Source organism: Euwallacea fornicatus, chromosome 20, assembly GCF_040115645.1.
Source record: "Euwallacea fornicatus isolate EFF26 chromosome 20, ASM4011564v1, whole genome shotgun sequence".
NCBI lineage: Eukaryota > Metazoa > Arthropoda > Insecta > Coleoptera > Curculionidae > Euwallacea > Euwallacea fornicatus.
This window is the reverse complement of record NC_089560.1, coordinates 326,391-345,498: the sequence shown is the minus strand read 5'-3', so window position 1 is coordinate 345,498 and position 19,108 is coordinate 326,391. Positions and strand designations below refer to the sequence as shown.

Here is a 19,108-nt window from a genome sequence, read left to right as displayed (position 1 = left end):
GAAATAATTTCATGAAATTTCGTATACAGGGGTTTATTGGGATAAAAAATTTAAATTTATAGTCGATTTAGCTGTATTTTCTAGAGGGCGCCACCAGCAACGATTTCGACCCCCTGAAACCGTTGCAAGTTTTTTGTGCTACCCTGTGTGCCATTTTGGAATAGAAAAATCGATTCTTTCATCTTTTCTGCTTAAAAAAGGTATACTTTATTGAAGTCGCTACGAGCAACGATTTATGAGAAAAATGCATTTAAAGTTGATGATGATTTTCAACTGACAGTATCTTGTAAATTTTAATGAGAAAAATTATCGGAATTTCCTTATCACAGGATTTTTTTTTATTCCACAAAAAAAAACTTGTTTTCATTTTAAATCTTAAAAATACCAATAAGAATTTTTTAGATGTCCTAAACCTTTTATTCATTTTCACAAAAATTAAGCGAGTTGCAAAAAGAAGTCAAAGGACAAGAAAGTTGTATTTTTAATAATTAAAAATTGCATTGTAACAATTATTGTTTAATTTGGTAAGGCAGAAAAGCTATTTTGACCCTCCGAAAATGTGCATGCATCATCAACTTTAAATGCATTTTTCTCATAAATCGTTGCTCGTAGCGACTTCAATAAAGTATACCTTTTTTAAGCAGAAAAGATGAGAGAATCGATTTTTCTATTCCAAAATGGCACACAGGGTAGCAGTCAAAAAAGTTGCAACGGTTTCAGGGGGTCGAAATCGTTGCTGGTGGCGCCCTCTAGAAAATACAACTTAATCGACTATAATTTTGAATTTTTTATCCCAATAAATCCCTGTATACGAAATTTCATGAAATTATTTCGAAGCAGTCGAAAACTATTAAAGAAAACGCAATTTATTTTTTCAACTTTAACACCCTGTATCTCGAAAGTGATGCAAGTTAGGACATATGTTTATATGAACATTTTTGCTTAAAATATGACAAGGAATCACTCCTTAAAATTAAAGTCATCACTTATGTTACACCCTGTATATTTGTATTTCTCTTGATTCATAATTCCATATATTTTATAGATTGGTCCAATTCCATACCATGACATGCAGCCCCACATCATGATCGAACCACCCCCATGTTTAACAGTCAATTTTGTGTATCGTGGATTATATTCTTCATTAGGTGGCCTTCGTACGTACGTACGACCATCTGATCTAATGCGATTAAGCTTTGTTTCGTCCGACCAAAGTATATTTTTCCATTGAGCGAATGTCCAACTCGAATGGTCGCGTGCGAACTGCAATCGGATTTTACGATTATTTTTTGAAACAAGAAGCTTCTTTCTGGAAACTCTTCCAAATAGTTGAAACTCATTAAGGCGGCGACGAATCGTTCTTACTGATGGCTTTGGATCGTTTTTTGCATACATTTCACGTCTAATATCTACTGCTGTTAAATAGAGCGACTTTTTCGCCATACGTACCACAATTTGGTTTTCTCTTTTCGTTGTTATTCTAGGCCTTTTTTTCCTAGGAACATTTTTAACAGTACCATGAGTTTGATAATGTCTAATAGCTTTATACACCATAAACTTGGAACACTTTAGAAGTGATGCAACTTTACTATAAGAACGGCCATCTCGAATCAAATTTAAAATTATTTGCCTCTTTTCAGAATCACATTTTTTCTTTTTTTTCCATAACGTATGTTTTCTTTGAACCATGTGCTTTTAAGCCAAGACACCAACTAAATAATAAATACCTTTTACACTTTGCATTCGACAAATATGGCTAAAATACAGGTAAAGAATAACTCGTTTTTATTTAGTTGTCCAAAATATTTATAAATTGTTTATATATAGGATACAAAACATTTTTCAATTCTACGTCTTTTTACATATGCAGACTTAAAATGAAGTGATAACAATATTTATGTATAAATAGAAAATATACCGTACGTATTATAACATAAAATATTGAAAATTGTATCGTTTTTAATTTGTTGGCCGCCACTGTAGATCGATTCTAATTGGTTCCTGAGAAAGTACAACTCCGATAACATAATCAGACTCATCGATGGTTAATACAAATGGTTTATTGAAGTCAGGGTGTTGAATTATACGATCATTCGTTAATAAAATTTTACTTAATTTAAAGGAATTTACAAATGATTTGTCATGAACTCTTTTTACATTTTTCTTTAGACAGTACGTCATTGGTTTCGTGATTTTTGCCAAGTTTTTAGTAAATTCCCTGTAATATCCTAAAAAACCGAGAAAATATTTAATTTCTTTTAGTGTATGGTACACTCTATCATTTTTTATGGTTTCTATCTTCCTAGGATTTGGTTTAATTCCTTTGTGACTTATCCAATTGAATTTTCATATTGTATGAAATGAAGCGATTAAAAACTTTTTTCAAATAGTTTATATCCTCTTGAAGGCTGATGGAATATATTATTATATCGTTCACGTATACTAAACATATCTTCCCCTGTGATCTTCTTAAGACATTATACATTGCTCGCTGAAAGTAGATGGAATTCAAATGATATCCTTATATATTCATAATGTCCGTGTTCGACATTTAATGCGGTTGTCGGAGGTTTGCCGTCGTGGTGCTTTCACTACCCGACTTGAGGTTGTGGACGGAGTGTAGAAAATTTGTAGACTTATTTAACATATATTACGAACACACAATAAACTTATATTAAATCGAATACAATGCCTTTGTTCCCCGAGTCGAGACAAAGAAGTGTCGCATATGGAAGAGGGTGCGTTGTTGCGCAACCCTGTCTTTTATACCTCTCTCGGCCGAACCTTCTGGAACGTCCCGCCGGAAGTCCTGGGAACCGTTTTCCCGCCGGCTGTTTGAATCGACTCGGGAATCGAGAGGTTGCTCTGGTGCGCGTCAAACTGTCATGGTCTGACAGTTGACAGCTTGACGTTCAGCTGCCACCGCCACAATACTTCCCTCCCAGATACGGAGTACAAAACTTATTTTACCTGTGCTAAAATTGTTACTAGGTGATCTAAAACTACTAAAAGTTACATTTAGATTTATGCCATACGCTTTAGCATCGGGCTTTAGCGCTAGACGAATCGTACCCGCTTTTTTCCAGTGTCATGAAGGGGTTTTGGGTTGGTATAGGGGTGATCATGGGAGGTAGGATCTTGGGCTAGGATAAAAGCCGGTTTGAGACGGTCCTTAGAAATGTTGGCTTCTCTGTGGTTGATTAAAATGGTGAAATACTTATCAGCACGGCTTTTTACAGAGAAGGGACCTTAATGAGGGTTGGAGTGGTTTCTTCACTGCGTCGTTACGTACGAAGACGTGCGTACAGATATCCATTTCCGGAGCAATCTTCGTTGTACTGTGGTTGCTTGAGGGGACCGGTTGCAGGAGTTGTATCTTCTGTCTCAATTGAGCGACAAATGAAGTGGGGTCCACATTGGATTGCACAGACTCAAAGAATTCTCCGGGCAGACGTAAGGGAGTTCCGTAAAGCATCTTTGCTGGTGAGACACCAATTTCATCTCTCAATGTAGCATGTAAGCCCAGCAAGATCGTAGACAAAACATCTGTCCAACGCTCTGTTGCATAGGCCATTATTGCTGTCTTGAGAGTTCGGTGCCACCTTTCCACTTTGCCATTAGTCATGGGGTGGTATGGGGTGGAACGTGCTCGTGCACAGCCCAGTGTGCTGCCAGAGATGCAAAAAGGGAGCTTTCAAACTGTCGCCCTTGGTCTGTGATGATTTTTTGGAGAGAACTGAATCTGCAAATCCAATTGCTGTAGAAGGTCTTGGCAACTGTGTCAGTCGTCATATCCTTCATGGGGAATGCTTCAGCCCAACACGAGAATCGATCGATGCATGTTAGACACTACACAAACCCGTTAGAAGAGGGTAGTGGATCAACTATGTCTACATTCACGACCTGAAACCTAGCATCTGGAATTTGGAACTGCTTGAAAAGAGTTAGAGTGTGCCGGTGGACTTTAGCCTTCTGGCAACTAATGCAGGCCTTAGTCCAGTTGCGGATGTCCTTGTTCATAGCAGGCCAAACGAACCAAGAAGAGATAAGTTTGGTTGTACTCCTGATGCCTGGGTGCGAGAGATTGTGGAACTTATTGAAAATCAATCTTCTGAGATTCTGTGTGATGATGGGTCTGATCTTGGGACCATTGTCATCACAGAAGATCAGAATGTCAGAACCTGGTACGTTACACTGTTTGAGGTGTAGGGACGTTCCTTGTTGCTTTTTGAGCATTTCTTGCAGGTCAGGATCAGAAAACTGATATCGACCTAGAGCTTCGTAATCAATTACTTGTGGAGTGGAAATAAAAGTAATCCTTGAGAGAGTGTCAGCCACAATATTGTTTTTGCCACTGATATGTATGATATCTGTGGAAAACTGTGAGATGAAGTCTAAGTATCGAATTTGCCTTGGGGAAGCTTTGTCGGACTTCTGTGAAAATGCGAAGGTAAGTGGCTTAAGATCTGTGAAAATGTTGAAGGGTCTGCCCTCAAGAAGATATTGGAAATATTTGATTGCCGAATAAATGGCGAGTAATTCTCGATGATAAGTACTGTAGCTTTTCTGGGCGTCCGACAATTTTCGAGAGAAAAAACTTAGAGGTTTCCAAGAATTATCTTCGAATTGCTCAATGACGGCTCCCATTGCATAGTCTGATGCATCGACTGTGAGGGAGATTGGAGCTGTGGAACTAGGGTGTACCAAAGAGGTGGCGTTCACTAGATCCAGCTTGCATTGTTTGAATGCATCCATTGCTTCCTCAGTCCAGACTAATGGGGTTATGTCACTCTTTTTGCAGTTATTATGCATGGTGTGGAGAATGCCTTGATGATGGGCGGCCTTGGGCATACATTTCCTGTAGAAATTGAGCATGCCAAGGAAACGTCTCAACTCCGATACTGTTTGAGGGACAGGAAAATTGGAAATGACAGCTACCTTTTCCGGGAGGGGCATGGAGCCTTGTGCGGAGACTAGATAACCTACGAATTTAACCTGCTTTTCCCCAAAGGTGCATTTATCGGGGTTGATAGTTAACCCAAATTCTTGCAGACGAGTGAAAACAGTCTTGAGGTGTTCGTGATGCTGTGCCTCGTCAGTTGATGCGATAAGGATATCATCGATATAAGGAAAACAGAATTCAAGATTTCCAAGTACCTCATGGATAAATCTTTGAAAAGATTGTGCTGCGTTCCTCAAACCGAATTGCATCCTTGTGAATTCGAATAGGCCGAAGGGAGTTATGATGGCAGTCTCGGGGATTGATTCTTCTGAGACCGGGATCTGATGATAAGCGCGCACCAAATCTAAGGTAGAGAAAATCGTCTTCCCGTCTAGGAAATGAGTGAAGTCATGGAGATTGGGTATTGGGTATTTATCTGGAACTGTGGCTGCGTTCAGACGACGATAATCGCCCACAGGTCTCCATTCACCCGAAGTCTTTTTGGGGACTAGATGCAAGGGGCTGGCCCAGGGGCACTTAGAAGGGCGGCAGATACCCATATCACAGAGATATTGAAATTCCTGTTTGGCTATTTTAAGCTTATCAGGAGCTAGACGTCTTGCCTTAGAAGAGATGGGGGGGCCGTTAGTGTGGATCTGATGTGTTGAACTGTGTTTGGTGTCAATCGGGGTAGGAGAGAGTGTGGTGATTTTGGGGAATTGTTTGAGGATGTCGTAATATTTGCTGGATGAGGACAGGCTACGGATCGAGAGGACACTAAAGGCTTTAGTTGTTCCGTCTTTATGCAGGTCGGTGGTGCTGTCAATGATTCTGCTGTTACCCAGATCGACCAAGATGTTGAAACGATGTAGGAAATCAGCTCCTATTATTGCGTGATCGTTTTTTGCTATGATGAAATTCCATGTGAATTTCCTTCGCAGACCGAGACTCACAGACAACCGTTTGGTACCAAAGGTGGGTATCTGTGTGTTGTTGGCCGCGTACAAAACGCGCGACATTTCAATATATTGGTCTTTGATTGTTCTAGGCACCAGCGAGACATCAGAATCAGAGTCGATAAGAAAATTTATGCCTGTCATATCATCCTTAACTACTACTCTATGACTAATTAAACTTACTGAAGTTGGGAGTGGCTGTATCTGGACGTTATGGCGATCTGGCGTCCCCGCGTCTCCAATCGCCGAAGACGGCGCGGGAGCTAGTTTTCCTGCTGGAAGTTGCAGGGTTTGACGCATCGCTTGGCCTTGTCCTTGAATTTTTGATGATACCAGCACACTCCGGGGTTTGGCGATGTCGGTCCGACTTCGGTCTTCCGGGGCCGCGTTCTGGACTTACTCCGACTTCTCATCTCCTTGGTCAGCTGCTCAATTGCCCTCTCCAGCCTGTTGATTTTCTCGACAATTCGAGGAGATGGTGTCTCTGGGGGGTGCAGGCTTGTGGCAGTACGATCTCGGAGATCTTGTCAGCCAGGGTCGCCATTTTGTCCAAGAGATCGCTGCAGCCGGCCAGAATGGACTGTATGGATGTAGGTAGTTGTTGCATCCATAGGGTCTTCAAGACTTCTGGGGAGACCGCTGATTCCCCTAAGCTCCTCATCTCGTTCAACAAGTGCGAGGGTTTCTTATCGCCGGGCTCCATCCGCGAGAGGAGTTTCCTGAGTCTTATCTCGTCGGACTCGGCGAATAGAGAGATCAACCTACTCTTAAGCCCTTCGTACTTGTTGTCGGCAGGTGGGTTGTCTAAGAAATCCGAGACTTGATCTAGGATTTCTGGGTCCACCGCGGCGACTATATGGTGATACTTTGTCTGGCCGACTGTAATGCGAGCCAGCGCGAATTGAGCCTCCAGGGTCCTGAACCATGTTTTGGGGTTCGCCTTCCAAAATGGTGGGGCCCGTACGGACAGTCTGCTCACCTGGGACGGTCCGTTTGCCGCTTCATCTGAGTCGGGGGATGTGGCTGGTTGGGGCATAGCCATGGCGTCTGGGTTGGACTCTGTTTTCTGTTCTTCTTTTAGGGGTCACCAATTGTCGGGGGTTTGCCGTCGTGATGCTTTCACTACCCGACTTGAGGTTGTGGACGGAGTATAGAAAATTTGTAGACTTATTTAACATATATTACGAACACACAATAAACTTATATTAAATCGAATACAATGCCTTTGTTCCCCAAGTCGAGACAAAGAAGTGTCGCAGATGGAAGAGGGTGCGTTGTTGCGCAACCCTGCCTTTTATACCTCTCTCGGCCGAACCTTCTGGAACGTCCCGCCGGAAGTCCTGGGAATCGTTTTCCCGCCGGCTGTTTGAATCGACTCGGGAATCGAGAGGTTGCTCTGGTGCGCGTCAAACTGTCATGGTCTGACAGTTGACAGCTTGACGTTCAGCTGGTACCACCACATGGTCTTATGAATGCTTTGTGGTTCCATCTCAATTTAATGAAATCTGCTGGCTAAATCAAGGGTTCTAAAATATTGGAATTTTCAAATTTGCACAATATGTCCAAAATATTCGGTGACAGGGACAGATTGTCAATGGTTTTCTCGTTTAAATTCTTATAATTTATCATCAATATCCATTTTTTTTTATTTGAAGCATCTTTTTTTTTGTATAATCCACATTGGCGAGTTGCAAAAAGAACTGGAAGATTGAACGATTCCATTTTCTAGCATCTGATTAATCTGTCTCTTCACGTCTTTGTGTACATACAGATATCTATAACTCTTTGTTTGGATTGCAATTTTGTCAGTAGTGTTGATTATGTGTTTGAGTAGGTTTGTGAATGTTAAGACGTCTCCCTGTTTATACAATATTTTTCCATAGGTTTTGTGACACCAGCCGGTGTTTTATACGTGGTCAACATCATGATTGTGATTTGTCAGGATTCAGACAAATCACTGAGGACTCTTTTTTTCATTAACGGATTTCTTAAAAATTAGAAAAAGAAAATAGTACAGTTACTTAGGGCCAGCACTCCAAAAATCATTCTCCTCGGCCAAAGACCTAAAACTACTTTTATATTGGGGAGCTATTTATATTAATTATAATTAACTATTAAGGGTAGTTGGAATCAAACAGAAGTTAGGCCTTTGGTCATAGTTAATAATTCTCATACATTGATAAAAGGGTAGTATTTTAACTACAAACAACATGATTGTTTTTTGCATCAATAAGGATAAGGAGGTACGTGGCATAGGTTTCCATTAATTTAAATAGACACCTTTGTTCTACTTTGTTTAGATTTTGGTATCTTATTGAAGATTTGAAATCACTCTTTTCAGGAGCTGATACATTTTTCTTTTGTATTGGAGTATTATTTATTTCAAAATTAAAAGTTTCAAATTGATTAAGTTCTATAGGTTCTAATGGAAGGTTGTTATTTACATCAAACTCGTACGTAACAGTTTTTTTCATAATGGTTAAAGATGTCAACGGCATACTCTGATTGTTAGTTGTTATCAGGGTCCGTTGTATTTCAAATTCGTGATGGCAGTAGTAAGGCATTGTCCAGGCCGTCTTGTCGGGTAGATTTGTATTGAAAACGAATTTTCTGATACTGATTTATTAATTCTTTTTTTTTAGATCAATATGTAATTTCAACTTGCAGAAATTCTTTATTTCGAGTATGCCATAAAAGTAGTCATGAAAAGAGTGAAGAATGAGATCTATTGGTTCTTTTATTCCGTAACATAAAAGTAATGGAATTTTTGCTGTATTAATAGCTTTTCTGGACCTAGCGCATGTTTGTAATGTACTTACATGAGGTTTGATTCATTCTTGAAAATAAATTTCGGCTATTGAAAGTCTAACTAATAATGCATGTGATCCTGTGTCAATAAGCAATCTTATGTTGCAATTAAAGATTTTGATATAAGGCAATTGGTTCATTTTGAAACTATTTAAATTTAAGCAAGGTTGATTTTATCCGAAGTTTGCAAATGAAAATTTTCCAATTGATTTATTAAAGTATCTTCAGACGATAATGTCTCATCAAAATCCTCTTGATTCAAAAAATATATTCCATCAAAATATTTATCAGTTAAATAGGATTGCGAATTTTCCTTTCTTTCGTCAAATTCTCCATTTTCTACGTAAGTTAATTCCTGATGTATAAAAGTAGGTCCTCCTCTAAATTGGAATTGAGATCGAAAGGCTTTTCGAGGAAATTTTGATTTGATTGAGCTTATTCCAGACATACACTGCCGGCCAAAAGTTTAAGACCACCCTGTTTAAAATGGAAAATCAAAGACAACTACACACTACATTTCAAAGTTATATGAAGCATAAAGTTAAATTAACATGTATTATAAAGTCTAACAAATCTAGGAAGGAAACATAAACATTAAATTTTAAAAAGTAAAAACAAATTCACAAATTTTATTCAAACTGATTTTTCATCAAAAAATCTTTCTTTGCATTTGATTACTTTTTGACAAGTTTAGGCATCCGAGCAATTAATTTATCAAATGGTCTCTTGTGAAATATCGTTCCAGCTTTGCTGTAAGGCTCTCCACATGTCTTCACGCGATGAAAGACATCGTTCCCGAACTTTTCTATCTAGCTCCTCCCACAAAAGCTCGATAGGATTAAGGTCTAGACTCTGAGGTGGACAAACCATATTTTTCAACACTCCTTCGGTCTCCTTTTGTTCCAAATAATTTCTGCATAATGTCGAACTGTGTTTGGGATCATTATCTTGTTGACTAATGAACCCATTGCCAATCAATTTTAACCCCGAAGGAATGGCGTTTTGTTCTAAGATCACTTTGTACTGCTTCTTTTTCATGATTCCTTCGATTTTTATTAGTTCACCGATTCCATAGCCCGAAAAACAACCCCAGACCATAATGGGACCACCGCCGTGCTTTACGGTCGGTACTACACAATCTGGCATCATGTTTTCTTCAGCACCACGTCGAACATAAACTCTTCTTTTGGATCCAAATAATTCGAACTTCGATTCATCAGTCCAAAGAACTTTTTTAAAATCGTCTTCCGACCAATTTCTGTCGGTAAGGGCCCACTGCAGCTGTTTCTTTTTGTTTTGATGCCTCAATAAAGGTTTTCGGATAGCAATGCGACCAAACATATTGCCTTTTCACTGTAGTTAGTGATATCGGTTTGGATCGATATTTGTTTACCTCAACGCGAATTTCTGGTGCTGTTAGACGCCTATTCCGTTCACTTGTAACAACTATGAATTTATCCTCACCAGATTTAGCAGTTTTTGGTCTTCCTGAACGTGGACGATCTCGATTATTGCCAGTTTCTCTGTATCGGACAATTGCGGAATGAACACAAGTTTTCGATAATTGAAGTGGAGACCCAATCACACGTTCGGATTTACCTTCATTATATAGAGTAACGATGGCAGATCGCGTATCAATATTAATTTCGTGCATTTTCCTCATTTTTTAAAATTCATCGCTGTAAAAGCCATAAGTTGGAACCAACTGTGATTGTTAGTCAAAGAAAGGCCATAACACACAAACACAAATGTTAATTAATACCAAATCTTTTATTTCCGATTACTTAAACAAACGTACTGTTTAGCCAATGTAATAAACAACAAAATATTATTTATTGAGGAAGTAATAACTATGAACAAACGACTGTACTTTTTTGGCGCTCAATCGGCACTAGTTTAAATGTATGGGAAAACGAAATAATTCTCTTATCTTAAAAAATCTGCAGACGACTGATTGTTTATACGTTCCGAAGAAAATAAAAAATTTATAGATGGTGCAGAAATTTGTTTATAGTTCGGAAATATAATATGTTTGTTAATAACTTAACGTTTTTATAAATGGTCTCAAACTTTTGGCCAGCAGTGTAGGTTACGGATATCTAGAGTTTAAAAAGTTATATTGTTGGTTGAATGAAATGCAATGCATTCACTGACATGGTCGAGAATGAGATGAGTTGGTGACCGCATTATTGTCAATTACCCAGCAGTTCTAGAAATCAAAATAAAGAATTACATTTTTTCCGTCCAATTGAAGATTCAAATCAAAATTCAATAAGAGTTAAAAAAAAAAGTTGCATAATAGACCGGAAATTTCACATAAAAAAACCAACCGTCTTCATGAGCGAATAAAAAAGTTCTGGTGTATTTAACATTCGACCTTCTAGGAATTGACCACTACGTCTGGTGGTTTTAGAATAATAACCAGTGTTCTCAAAAACATTGAATTTCTTCCCTTCTTTCTGGGTACATAATTATGCTTACTTGCCCATAACTTTAAAGGGCAGCTCTAGGGGCTCTATGCTATATATATTATATAGCGACTTCATTTAGTGTTGGTGCTGTTTTCTGCCGCGTTAGTTAGATGAATTATATGAATTTAGACTTATAAGTTATTGATATTTTTATATTATACATACCTATACTTTGAATATCCCAAATATTGAATTTGGAACAAATCTGATTCAACGTGGGTAGATACTTGGAGAGGCCCTCTACACAGTGTGCCAAAATGGTTAATGTACCAAAGTGCAAACTCCTCCAAAATCACCTAAGTTTTTTTTAGAGATTTCGGTCCTTTGGCATCAAACGATAGATCTGCAAGTATATGAAAATAAGAAGGTGCTTACTGAAGGACGCACCATTGTGCTCCACGCTGTACGATGAATAGTTCCCGAGATATGGCGTTTTAAATTTTTCACCCTCAACCCCGTCCTACCCTTGAATGGAAACTTAGGAAGTTGAAATTTTATGTGATACGTCCTTTGAATGATAAGGACAATTGGTAAAAATGTCAAATCGATCGTCCGTGGGTGCCGAATTAACTTCTTACCCTTACACGACCTTTCCGCTAGAAAATTGGTCCAATCCTTTCTTGTTGGGTACCAATTGTCGTACCATTCCTTAGCGTCGTCCTCCAAAGCGTTTACAACTCGGAAAAGTTGTTTGAAATCGGCCCTATTAAAGGTGGTCGTCAAAGTCTGCACATCATCACACCACCCATTAGCTCCCGCATCGCTCCTCGAAGGGTCGAAGATCGGAACGTCCACTGGAGCAGTAGGTGTTTGCAGCACATGTGTGACTTGTTGGGGCCATTGTTGCATTTCGTAAAGAATAATCGTCAATATATTGATCAGTTATTCCATTTCGTTGCACTTTTCCGCGCACAAAACACGCACTTTTCACACAACTAATTGTCTACGCGTTGTGGCACTTTTAGCACGTGGATCACACTTCTGATGTCAGAAAGTTTGTTTTTTATCTGTTGGAGGAGAAATAGAATAAAAAACAAGTGTAAGCGGTACTTTACTTCGCTAAGATCGGAAATCGAATTACTCCCCCATACAATGTATCGGAGTCACCCTGGGTGTATCCGTTCTTTGTCTCAAGAACAGGCACCAAAATTTCCATATTCTTTCCACTTTCGCATCCCTTTATCATTCTCTTTACACTTTCATATGGTTTTGGGAGAGATTATAAACAGATCTTTCTTTATCTTTTATCACAGATGGTCTATTCTAACTAATACAAGCTTGGTCCATTTCCAAAATGTAATAAGACACTAACAGGTGTTCGTGACATACTAGCTATGCCTAAGGCTAGGTTATAACACTATCCTTATGAGACAACACGTTTTTCACATTGCCGTGAGGCGAATTGATGAGCACCCTCGTATCACTTTCTGCATAGAAACTCACATATACAGGGTTATTCACACTATACGGCACGGAATATAGTGGCTAAAATACGAGGCTTTCAAAAGGCTTCACTTTTGGGCTATATGGGAATGTATTATGGCTACTTTTTAAAATTATTTTCATATTATACAGGGTGTCCCAAAAGTTCTAAAAGTATTAAAGTTGTGTTTTTTAAATGAAACCCTCTGTATATTATTGCATTTTTGGATTCTCCGATCAAAATAAGTGTCTGTTTTAATAAGGTTTACTATACCTAAAACTTAAGGTTTTTTAAATAATTTGAATTTTATCAAAATTTGACCTAATTTTCATGTTTTAAACACTTAAGAATTATTTGAGTTACGCAAGTGTAATTTACAGTGTAGCGTAACAATAGATCATATTTTATATCCCAATCATGATAAACTAGCCATTTTATACAGGATGTAGAAAAATTAAAACTAATCAAATAAGAACTTTAAGTGACTATAACTTGATTAATTTAAATACAATGTCATATTTTTTAGCTTACCAGGATATGTAATTTTTAATAACCTATTGAATGGTATTAGAGTGTTCATAACTAAGTCTTCGCGTTTTTACAGAATACGCTAAATAGTTGTTCTTTGCGCCATTTGGTGTTGTTTAGTTCAAAGTTCTAAATCACGTAACAACTATAACATAAAACAGAAACAAAATATTTATAATACATGTTCGAAATGTCTACCATCCATTTCTAGGCACTTACTAATTTTTTTTTTAAACTACTATTAACTCTGGAAAGCATTTGCGGAGTAACAGTTTTAAATGCGTCACTTATACATGTTTTCATATCCTGTGAATTTGTCGGAGGCGCATTGTAGAGAATTCCTTTAATGTATCCCCAACAAAAAGAAATCTAGTGGAGTTAAGTCCGGGGATCTGGGGGGCCAATTTTGATATCCATTTCTTCCCATCCACCTTTTTTTAAAGTTGGCATTTAAAAATTGCCGAACCTCCCGATGATAATGAGGCGGAGCTCCATCCAATTGAAGCCACATGGTGGTTCTAATAGTTAAAGGGACTTTTTCTAATAATACTGGAAATTGGTGTAAAAAGAAATTTAGAAACATCACACCATTTAAAGGTTCTTCAAAAAAATATGGTCCAATTAAATACGGGCCTAGTATTCCACCCCACACACTAACGGACCATCTCTTCTGATTTCTCATGACTCCGTATTCATGAGGATTCGAATCAGAATAGTAATGAAAGTTGTGTCTATTTACAAGACCATTGTTATGGAAAGTACATTCATCACTAAATAGAACTTCATCGAAAAGTTTTCATTTTCTGCAACATTACCTAACACCCACATGCAAAATTCTGTTCGGTCGTCAAAGTCATATCCATAAAGTTCTTGGCAAAGCTGGATTTTATAACGATAAAAACTATGTTTTTTAACAATTCTTGAAACACTTGCTTTACTAATGTTCGTAACTTTGGATTTCGAATTTTGAGTAATATTGGGATTTTCGATAACTGAACCTACTACCATAAAAACATTTTCACAATCTTCAGTGACAGACTTCCTTGTAATGGGTTTCTTGTAATTGACACTTCCTGTCTCTTGAAACTGGTGCAATAATCTTTCAAAAACGGCTGGCTTAGGATGTTTTCTTTCGGGAAACTTTGGAGCATAAACTTGAGAAGTCCATAAACAATTCTTATGACATTCTTCAAGAATAAAAATTAATCTGTAAAAACGCGAAGACTTAGTTATGAACACTCTAATACCATTCAATAGGTAAATAAAAATTACATATCCTGGTAAGTTAAAAAATATGACATTGTATTTAAATTAATCAAGTTATAGTCACTTAAAGTTCTTATTTGATTAGTTTTAATTTTTACACATCCTGTATAAAATGGCAAGTTTATCATGATTGGGATATAAAATATGATCTATTGTTACGTTACACTGTAAATTACACTTGCATAACTTAAATACTTTTTAAGTGTTTAAAACATGAAAATTAGGTCAAATTTTGATAAAATTCAAATTATTTAAAAAACCTTAAGTTTTAGGTATAGTAAACCTTATTAAAACAGACACTTATTTTGATCGGAGAATCCAAAAATGCAATAATATACAGAGAGTTCCTTTTAAAAAAACACAACTTTGATACTTTTAGAGCTTTAAGGACACCCTGTATAATATGAAAATAATTTTAAAAAGTAGACCTAATAGATCCCCATATAGCCTAAAAGTGAAACCTTTTGAAAGCCTCGTATTTTAGCCACTATATTCCACGCCGTATAGCGTGAATAACCCTGTATATAGGTTTTCGTTTTATTTTATTAGTCTGGGATATGATACAAAAATGAGTTTATGGGGGTGGGCACGGCTTCGATGTCGGCGTTGGTCTTCACTTAGAAATGTATCACTTGAAGATGTCCAATGAAAAGAACGACCTCCTCGTCTTCGGGAAAGTCTTAAATACTAAACCCTCTGGCGGCGCATCATGGTCGCATCCTGGTTAGGGTGCCATTGCCACCTGCCACACTACCTGCCGCATTAGACCGTGGCGCCGATGCTGATGAAATGTCTTTCGTCGGCAATTTCGTCAATCGTAATTGTGTCAGCAATATTAGGATCGACGAAGCTTTTCGTAGGTAATGCCCATGCTGATAAAGTCTTCCGCAGAGAACTCCCCCTCCCATGCCGGCAGAGTAACTCGGTGGAAATTTTCACGCCAAAACCAAAATTTATCATGGGCGTGCCAAAGGCGTACATCAACTCTTTGTCAATAATTTAACCCTAACTCTATTTACAATCTACAACCGTTGAGATCTATTCTCGACCTGATCAGAATACATAATACAATTCGGTCAAAAACTATCCACATTGTGGTTGATCTGACTATTGGATCCTACATTCAGCCATACTAACTAGGAATCCGCCTAGGATTTGCTATCATTATCAACCATTGGCGTTGTGTATTCCGCACAAGTTGATGTTCGTCATGGTCCTTCGTGTGCTCTAACTTTCATGACCTCGTAGTGTTCGTTGGGCATAATTTTGGTGACTTCGTAGGGTCCGAGAAGTTTGTTATATAACTTTAGACTGCCTCCAAACTGTGTTATTTTTATGGCAATCAGATCTCTGACCTTATATCTCTTCGTTTTCCTTCACCTTAATTTGTAATGCTTCTTGTTTTCTTCTTGAACCTTTAAGATTTGCCTCTTACTGTCGTTTCGTAGTTCTTTCCTTCTCTCATCAAAGTCTTTTATTAATGCTCTTTCTAGCATTTCATTAATTTGCATTTTTTTTATGCCATTTTAACGCTGAACAGTATTTCAAACGGTGTAATGTCGATACTTCTTTGGAATGTAGAATTCAGGGCAATTTGAGCTTAATCAATTTTTTCATACCACCGACTAGGGTTGCTTATACTTTATTTAGTAAGAACGGGTATAATTGTTCTATTAATCCATTCTACCTCATCATTCCCTCTAGGAACTCCCCTTGTAACCGTAACGTGCTGTATTTTTTTCTGTTGGCAGTAATCTCCGAATTGTTTAGAAGTAAATACAGTACCTTTGTTCGTTATTATCTTTGACGGATTTCCAAAGTTCTTCTGCTGCGTCTTCCGTTTACCGATAGTTTCTCGCGACGTGGCCGATTTAGTGGCGTAAAGCCAAATAAACTTCGAAAAATCATCGACAACTGCCAAAATATGCTTGGTAAGTTTTGTTCTTCGAAGGAAACAGTCCTATGTGGTCAATATCATAAGTAGAAAGGGGTTCTTCGTCTTTTGCTATTGGTTGTAGCATTCCCTCTTTTTTCCCTTCATTTCTGTTTTCTAAGATGTATGCTACACAGTTCTTAATGACGTTGTTAATTTGTTCCTTTACTTTTGGAATATAAAACTCTCTTTTGATGATCTCCCCCACTTTTGGAACACCACAATGACCAACTTCGGGTACTTTTCTTATGACCTCCTGTTGCATCAGTTTCGGTACTACAATTAATTCCAATTCCTTATCGTACTTATACAGAACAACATTCCTTAGAAAATAATCTTGGTAATCTTCGGTATTGGCAATTTTTCTGATAGCCTGGATAAATTTGTCGCTCTCGTGAGCTACCTTCAAACAGTGTGTAATCCCATCTTCATGGTTAATTCCATTTATTGTCGTAATTACTGGGTATCGACTCAAAGCATCCACATCAGTCATTCAACTGCCACTTCGATACTCTATTTCATACGAGTATTCTTCCATTGGTAAGGCCTATTGCGCTATCCTCGTAGTTAAGTCTTTTTTGTCCATCGTCTTTTGAAAAGCGCAACAATCGGTGATTATCTTGAAGTTGATGCCTAAAAGATAAATTATGAATTTTTTTACAGCTTGTATTACTGCTAAAATGTCTAGTTTATACTTGTGATATACATATTTCCTCGATACCTCCTATAGTTGGTTTTTCCTTCGTGTTATGCTTTGATCATCTCTTATATCTCATCTTTGTCAATTACATCTATTAATTTGATTGTACACCTCTTAAATTTTAGTGATGCCCACTTGAAGTTTTTCTTCACTATTTCACAAAATTTCGAGCATACATTCGGGTTTTCAAAATAAATTGAGTATAACTTCTCCAGGGTCACATTATCCCTTATGAATTTTATTACGTCATACTCCATATTGTCTTCTAAAGTCTGTAGGACATATCGTCATTTTTTTCCGAATAGAATAATCAATTTTGGCTTTGCAGGTGAGTGGAATACTTGTGATATCAATATTTGATTTCTTCCATAGTTTACTGCAGTTTCTACGATTGGTACGCCTACAATTGGGTCTTGCTCTTCATTCGTATGCTCTGTTTCATTCTCAATATATCACCTTGATCAAAAAGTTCCCGAAATTTGTACAGAAAATTAAAAATTTAAGTTAATTCATCTAAATCTATATTGTCCCCTTCAAAGTAATCCCCATCGATTGCAACACACTTATGCCAGCGCTTGATCCAATCCTCGAAACATTTTTTATATTCGGTTTTCGGTTTGTCCATCACTGTTTTCTGCGATTTTTCGATTACTTCCTGTCGGCTGCTGAAACGCGTTCCCCGTAATGGTTTTTTTAACTCGAATGAACACAAAGAAGTCACAGGGAGCCAAATCAGGTGAATTCGGTGGCTGTTGAATGATATTCGTTACATTTTTCGTCAAAAAATTACGAATAATGATGGCACTGTGCGACGGTGCGTTATCATGGTGCAAAATCCACGAGTTTTCTGCCTGCTTCATGCAAACGTCTTACAATGCCCAAATAATACCCTTTGTTTACTGTCTGGCCTTCTGGCAAAAATTCATGATGCACTGCACCGTTGTCATCCATGAAAACTGTGAGCATTGCCTTTTTTTTTTTACTGAAAACGACGTAATTTTTTTGGTCTCGGCTCATTTGGTGAACACTATTCACTTGCCTGATGTCTGGATTGCGTGTCATACTCATAAACCCACGGCTCGTTTCCAGTAATAATCCTTTTGATGAATGTGGGATCGGATTTAGCCTCGTATATCATGTCTTTTGTGAGGTCAATAAGGTCTCTTTTTTGCATGAAATTGAGGTCTTATGGCACCAACTTTGCTGCTACACGATGGAAACCCAAATCATTAACCAAAATGTCGTGGACGGATCCATAGGCAATGCTCAAGTCCTCCGCTATCTCTCTGATGGTATATTTGTGGTTATTGACCAACATTTCTTCAACTTTATCAATGTTTTCATCGGTTTTCGATGTCGATGGTTTACCACTGCGTTCATCATCTTCGATTGACTCACGACCACTTTTGAATCGCTCGTGCCACTGGTAAACGACTGTTTTCTTTAGAGAATCGTTGTCGAAACATTTTTCCAACGTTCGCGCACCATTAAATCCGTTTTTTACGCAAAATTTAATACAAGTTCGTTGTTGCAAATTTAAATCCATTTCTAAAATTGTAAAAATCGCTAACAGACACACAGAGATAGATGTACTCTTCGCTACGTAACTTTTGCAAATTTCAAGCTATGACGCTAAGATTTAGAGGGAATACCAACAACAGATGTACCAATTTAACAAAAAAACAGAACTCAAATTGGAACGATGGGAGCGTAGCACGGTGGTTATTCCGGGAACTTTTTGATCAAGGTGGTATTCTGCTGCGTTTTCGCTAAGTGTTTTATCTTGTTCTAGGTCAGCATTCAGAATCATTGATGATCGATCGTTTGAATGTCCTGCTATATTATTCATTTCTTCCTGTAGCGATTAATTGAATTTAACCCTATATTTTACCAGTTCCGAAAATTCGTTGGTTTTCTTAGTATGAATTCCTATTCTACTTAAGACGACTGCATTAGTGCTAGTCCTTCTTTTTTCATAAACTATGTTGTAATCAAACTCTTCTAGCCTTATTCGCCACTTCAGTAAGTTAGATTATGGATCTTTTAAGTTAAAAAGTCACTGCAATGGTTTATGATCTGTA

The 19,108-nt window shown here is 37.8% G+C and overlaps 1 protein-coding gene and 1 long non-coding RNA gene across 2 annotated transcripts; one reads left to right on the top strand and one right to left on the bottom strand.

Annotated features, from left to right (window-relative positions):
- The first annotated feature begins 4,317 nt into the window (after positions 1 to 4,317).
- LOC136345577 (uncharacterized) lies at positions 4,318 to 6,365 on the top strand. Its single transcript, XR_010733160.1, has 3 exons — positions 4,318 to 4,450; positions 4,498 to 5,917; positions 5,991 to 6,365. It is a non-coding gene; the product is annotated as an uncharacterized lncRNA (long non-coding RNA).
- Positions 6,366 to 18,213: 11,848 nt separating this feature from the next.
- LOC136345674 (protein GVQW3-like) lies at positions 18,214 to 18,573 on the bottom strand. Its single transcript, XM_066294203.1, has one exon. It carries the CDS (start codon positions 18,571 to 18,573, stop codon positions 18,214 to 18,216), a length of 360 nt encoding a protein of 119 aa, XP_066150300.1.
- Positions 18,574 to 19,108: the final 535 nt, after the last annotated feature.

Excerpts from the sequence above, each read along its gene's own strand:
- LOC136345674 (XM_066294203.1), bottom strand. The coding sequence starts at position 18,573 with ATGGATTTAAATTTGCAACAACGAACTTGTATTAAATTTTGCGTAAAA.